Source organism: Bison bison, unplaced genomic scaffold, assembly GCF_000754665.1.
Source record: "Bison bison bison isolate TAMUID 2011002044 unplaced genomic scaffold, Bison_UMD1.0 scf7180017864349, whole genome shotgun sequence".
Classification (NCBI taxonomy): domain Eukaryota; kingdom Metazoa; phylum Chordata; class Mammalia; order Artiodactyla; family Bovidae; genus Bison; species Bison bison.
The window spans coordinates 255,563-261,485 of record NW_011494921.1 but is presented as its reverse complement, the minus strand read 5'-3'; the positions used below and the strand labels follow the sequence as shown (position 1 = coordinate 261,485).

The 5,923-nt window shown below is 42.1% G+C and overlaps 1 protein-coding gene across 1 annotated transcript in view; it reads left to right on the top strand.

The window, feature by feature from the left end:
- Positions 1–257: 257 nt before the first annotated feature.
- The window catches only part of LOC104999270 (ovalbumin-like), an 18,109-nt gene continuing 12,443 nt past the window's right edge, over positions 258–5,923 (top strand). Inside the window, exons 1-3 of the mRNA XM_010854811.1 lie at positions 258–350; positions 1,581–1,763; positions 5,308–5,358. Coding sequence (XP_010853113.1) covers positions 1,596–1,763; positions 5,308–5,358 — 219 coding nt within the window. The 5' untranslated portion in view covers positions 258–350; positions 1,581–1,595. The remainder of the gene's footprint in view (positions 351–1,580; positions 1,764–5,307; positions 5,359–5,923) is intronic.

Below are 5,923 nucleotides of genomic sequence, written 5' to 3'. Positions count from 1 at the left end.
GAGAGTGTGTAATATAGACATACACGTTATAGCTAATTTTAAAAAGCTACTTAATTTATTACATAAAATCCATGCCATTAAATGTTTCACTTTTTCCTATGCATTTCTTGGGTCACTCTGTTGACGCAAGGTTGCAGTCTATTTTACAATGCATACATCAGCTGGCTCACTCTCTACCCTTTTGTATAAATACTTGAAGTCAGTTCACAATGCAAGGAAAATGACTTGCGAAACGAAATTCTGAGAACACAGGAGGAGCAAACTGTGAGTGCTGAGTGCAGTGTAAGTCTCTGTGTTGCAAACACAGCTCTGAGCTCACCAAGCAGAACTGTAACCAACCTGAAGACAAGGTAAAAATGCAAATACTAAATTGTCTCTTCTTTGCCATGATTTTTGTAATTGGTGATGATTTCTCACAAAGTATAGGGGAAGATTTAGTTGTAATCCTCATGGACAGAGGATCTTGGTGGACTATAGTCCATAGGGTTGCAAAGTCAGAAGTGACTAAGCAACTGGTATATATATATACATGCACACACATGTATATATATTTAAATATAAGGTCATTCTTGGCTGTCCAGTGCTTAAGACTCTGAACTTCCACTCCTGGGTGTGGGTTCAATCCCTGGTCGGGGAACTAAGATCTTGCATGCCACATGGCACCATCAAATTATATATTTATTATATATGTAAGAAATAGTAATAATATGTGAATACACACACACACACGTGTGTGTGTGTGTGTGTTCAGTTGCTTCAGTTATGTCCAGCTCTTTGCAACCCCATGGACTGTAGCCCACTAGGCTCCTCACTCCATGGAATTCTCCAGGCAAGAATACTGGAGTGGGCTGCTATGCCCTCCTCCAGGGTTTTTCCTCACCCAGGGATTGAACCAACATCTCCTGCGTCTCTTGCATTGCAGGTGGCTTCTTTACCACTGAGTGACCAGGGAAGTCCATGTGTATGTATAATATGCTCCATTATGTGTTGATGGTGCCATCAACCTGCTGAAGGGAGATAAGCACTTTGAGATGTTTTTCTAGTGGTGAAGTGGGTTTCGAATGGTGTGCCCCTACCGTCTCACTCAGTCAGTCCCTTTTGTGTACTTTTGACTCAAGTGAGGTTATGTATCCGTTGGGACCAACATTATAACCTTGTCCTCTTTGTCATTACTTTAACTGAATGGACTAACCATGGTAACAGTGGTAACAGTAACGACCACAGCCACTGCCATATTTGTCCGTGTAATATATGCAGTCCCAGGCGCTTTACAAACAGTACATGATTTAATCCTCACACTAATCCTATAAGGAAACTCTTGTTTAACCACTTTTGCAGAAGAAAAGATAGAAACTAGGAGAACTTAAGTAACTTGCCTGGGGACATAAAGCTAGAACATGGCAGAGTCGGAAATGTATTTGACTCCAAAATCTGTATTCTTTTTGTTTCCATGAAGACCCTATTTGAGGATCTAGGGTTCACAAACTAGAAATAATTCTTACTCTCATTAGAGATAAACTGAAATAGCAATGTTTTGACCTACATTTCTGTCGTTGTCGACCTGTGCTTTTGTATTCTAGACCCCAGGTAAAGGAATGGACTCACTCAGTGTGGCAAATGCCCAGTTCTGCTTTGATGTCTTTAAAGAGATAAGCTGTGACCACACGATTGAGAATGTGCTCCTTTCTCCCTTGAGTCTTCTGTCCGCCCTGGCTGTGGTGCTCTTCGGGGCCAGAGGAAACAGTGCATCCCAGATGGAGAAGGTAAGTCATAGACACACTTTCAGCCACGTCTACAGACAGTCAAAGACAATTTCAAACCCTGACTTGTTATGGAGATTTCACAGATGCAGCTTCCTGGGTGGCTCAGATGGTAAAGAATCTGCCTGCAATCCAGGAGACCCGGGTTTGATCCTTGGGTTGGGAAGATCCCCTGGAGAAGGGAATGGCTATCCACTCTAGTACTCTCGCCTGGAGAATCCCATGGACAGGGGAGCCTGGTGGCCTATAGTCCATGGAGTTTCAAAGAGTCGGACATGACTAACCCACACGTAGATGCCCAATTCTGTAAACACAAGAGACTGTTCACCTTCACTTGAGAAGACCTCATATTGGCTCTATCGAAAAGACAAACAGATTTCCCATAGCTCTGTTCTAAGAGGTGGGGGATGAGTGGGCACAGCAGAGGGTGAACAGGGAGGTAAATGGTCGAGGGCGACCTGGTCCCCGGGAGTCGGGACTCCCCACCCCCACCCCAACCCCTTCGCTTGCTTGTGTCCCCAGGGCCTTCCTGCTGTGGGACACACAAAGAGCATTTTGCAAGGATTTATAGACTATGCAATTATCTTCCCAAGGAGATCACCAGTGCTTTAACTCAACCAATAATTGTGGGTGACTAGAAAAACTATTTCTTTAGTAGACATCTTTCAACATACCTTAATCATCTCTCTGCTTATTACAGAGGGAATGACTGACTCGTGGAACAAAGCTTCTCTCCAGTCAGGTTTAAATTGGAAATGAATTTGGAAGGCTGGAGTCAAATCCTGAATTTAATAATATATTTAAACTCAAGAAAAAGTAAATGTAAATGCTCTTATGTTCAGTTTTATTCTATTTCCATGCAATTGGTGAAGAGGTCTCCAGTGTCTTACCCAGAATGTATGCTCAATAAATTCATGTTTGTGGAGAGGGAGGACTAGCTGAGAATGAGGATGATCTGGGAATCTTTACAAACCATCCTGGGATGAGAACGCGCAGACCTCTCCTCCCCTCTCCTCTCTTCGTGCACCCCTCCCCTCTCCCTCCCTTCAAAGTGAGAGCTTGCCAGCAGGTGACTCTGTCTACACCTGTGCAAGCCTGAGGTTTTGCAAGCAGAAAGATGGTGGGGTCATTGTGTTAAGGGCCCAAGTTAGGCAGAGATAGAGTCTGGAGTAGAAATTCTTCTTTGTCTTTTCTGAGTTAAAAGGGAATCAAATAATTCAAAAAGCTCCCTTGCTGATTTCCATACAAATGGAGAAAAATTCCTCATATTTTCATCCTGTTAACGATTATTTTACAACACTCAAAGACTGAGTCCAGTGCTCAGAATTCTAGGTTCAACCATCATGCTCTCTTTTGATTAGAGTGAGGACCACGACTGAAGCAACATCAGGGGCACAAGCATGCCAAGTCCCTAGACTATGGAACAAAATGCCTTATGATATAGGAGAGCGTGCTTGGGGTCGGTCGTGTCTGACTTTTTGTGCCCTCATGGACTGTAGCCCATAAGGCCCCTTTGTGCATAGAATTTTCCAGGCAAGAATACTGGAATGGGTGGCCAATTCCTACTCCAGGAAAGAAAGTGGAAATGTGAGTCACTCAGTCATGTCTGACTCTGTGCATCCCCATGGACTGTAGCTTTCTAGGTTCCCCTGTCCATGGAATTCTCCAGGCAAAAATAATGGAGAGTTGCCATTCCCTTCTCCAGGAGATCTTCCAGATCCAGAGATTGAACTTGGCTCAGGCAGATTATTTACAGTCTGAACCACCAAGGAAGGATTCCTACTCTAGGGGATCTTCCCAACCCAGGGTTTGAACCCACATCTCTTGTGTCTCCTGTGTTCACAAGCAGACTCTTTACCACTGTACCACCTGGGAAGCTCTATGATTTGAAGATCACCAGGCAATCTCAGAACTGGAAGAAACCATAAATTTCCCACTCTCCACTCTACGATTTAGTCTACACAGGGACCCAACAGGCAAGAGATTGTGCAAAGTCCTCTGATGAGGCAGAGTTTAATGTGAATTAGCTTTTTAACAAAAGAATCAGACAACTCTACGTTTTAGAAAGTTCTTTCTAGCCTTGAGTTAAAATTTGCCTTTCTTATAAGCATAGCTCCCTTATCACTTTTCTGTTCTTAAAAGATACACACACATGCAAATCATGTCCTCTTCCATGTGTGTTAAGAAAGTTATAATATCTGCTGCTATTTACTGCTTCTTACCCCATTTTTATTCTAGGGCTCTCTTGCTCTTGATTGTGCTCAGTTGTGTTCAACTCTTTGTGACTCTGTGGACTGTAGCCTGACAGGCTCTAAGGAATCACACAAAACAAGTTAAATGTACTCACCCTTTAAATATTTGAAGAGATTGCAATGTTTTATCTCAGTTGTTCTCTGATGAAGGCCTTCCTTAGAAAAGTATAATTATACCTCTTTTAAGCCAACAGGACTATAGCAAACATTAATTCTTAGTGGAGAAAGTGATATAAGCTGTGAAATCTCAAGGGGATACTGTGAGTGTCAAATCAGATAATGTTTATAAAAATCATTTAAAAATAATTACCTATTATGTGAATTCATCCATTATCTTGTCTGCTCAGTGAGTAACCAATGCTATTAATTGTCCACAAATAAATTAAGATCCATTTCTTTATCCATACAACTATTTGTTCTTCATTCAACAAATACTTGTTGGGTTCGTACTATGTTTCACAACTGGGAAGGTAGGGATGAACAAATTAAGTGACAATAGAAATTATTAAGCCTGAACTGATTTTGAAACACTCTTCTAAACGTTCGGGTTTCATTCTGTCTCAAAGTTTGCCTTCTGCCCACAAAGATGAGTACTAGTCAGTGCCTGCATGTCTTTAACTCTTCAATGGTTAGACTTCTGCTTAAGAGCACATGAAGAGTTTTCTTTTAAAAACTCATCTGTCCTCTTTGACATCTTTTTTTTTAAAAAAAAAAGGCTTCTGCGGTGGCTCAGACAGTAAAGAATCTGCCATGTTTGAACGCTGGGTTGAAAAGATCCCCTGGAGAAGGGAATGGCTACCCACTCCAGTGTTCTTCCCTGGGAAATCCCATGGACAGAAGAGCTTGGTGGGCTACAGTACATGGCATAGCAAAGAGTTGGACACGACTGCAAACATACACTCCTGTCGTAAGACATATTGCTTCATAATCTAGGGACTTCTTTTTTAAAAAAAAACAAATAAGAGACTTCCATTTTTTAAAAAAATGAGGAGCAAAACTAATATGCAGATGAGAAGAAAGATGGTCTGAATCATAGAAAGTTCGTAAAAATGTAAGAGCTTAACATTTATAGCAAGAAAGCGATTTCTATATGGGGGGAGGGGCTTCCCAGGTGATGCTAGTGGTAAAGAATTTGCCTGCCAATGCAGGAGATGCAAGAGACACAGGTTCAATAGCAAAGAGTTGGACATGACTGAGCACACACATTCATACACACGCAGACACTCACACACCCCTGGTCTTAAGGAGAGGTATTTGCTTGCGCTTTGACACAGATTCTTTGTTTCCTATTGTAGGTGATGCACTTGAATGAGTTAACAAGAACTGCAAATTCTTCGAACACAAGGGTAGATATAATTCTTACTTTCCCTTTTACTTCTCTTATAGCAGTCTCTTTTCAGTCCACGAGGACTAAAGGCTTCAGGCAATAAAACAGAGTATTTATTCCAGACATGCTTTGAGCCTTTCACTTTCATATTGACACAGTCAACCTTCTAGGTTTGCTGTTTTAAAATAATCATGCTGAAATTTTGAAATAAGAGATGAGAAAATGAGAACTGTCAAAAATTTGAGGTAGAGCCCCAGCCTTTAAAGAAAAGCAGCAGAAGAGAGATTATTCTCAAAGAGTTTTCAGGATGGAACCCCCAAGTCTACTCAGGCAACAGAAGTGCTTCAAACAGCGCCTGCCCAGGGTCAGTGCTCACTAGGTATAAATATATCATCTGGGGGGAAATGGTGGCTCAGATGGTAAAGAATCTGCCTGCCAAGCAGAAGATCTGGGCTCGATCCCTGGGTTGGGAAGATCCCCTGGAGAAGGGAATGGCAACCCACTCCAATATTCTTGCCTGGAGAATGCCATGGACAGAGGAGCCCGGCAGGCCACATTCCATGGGGTCACAAAAAGCCAAACAT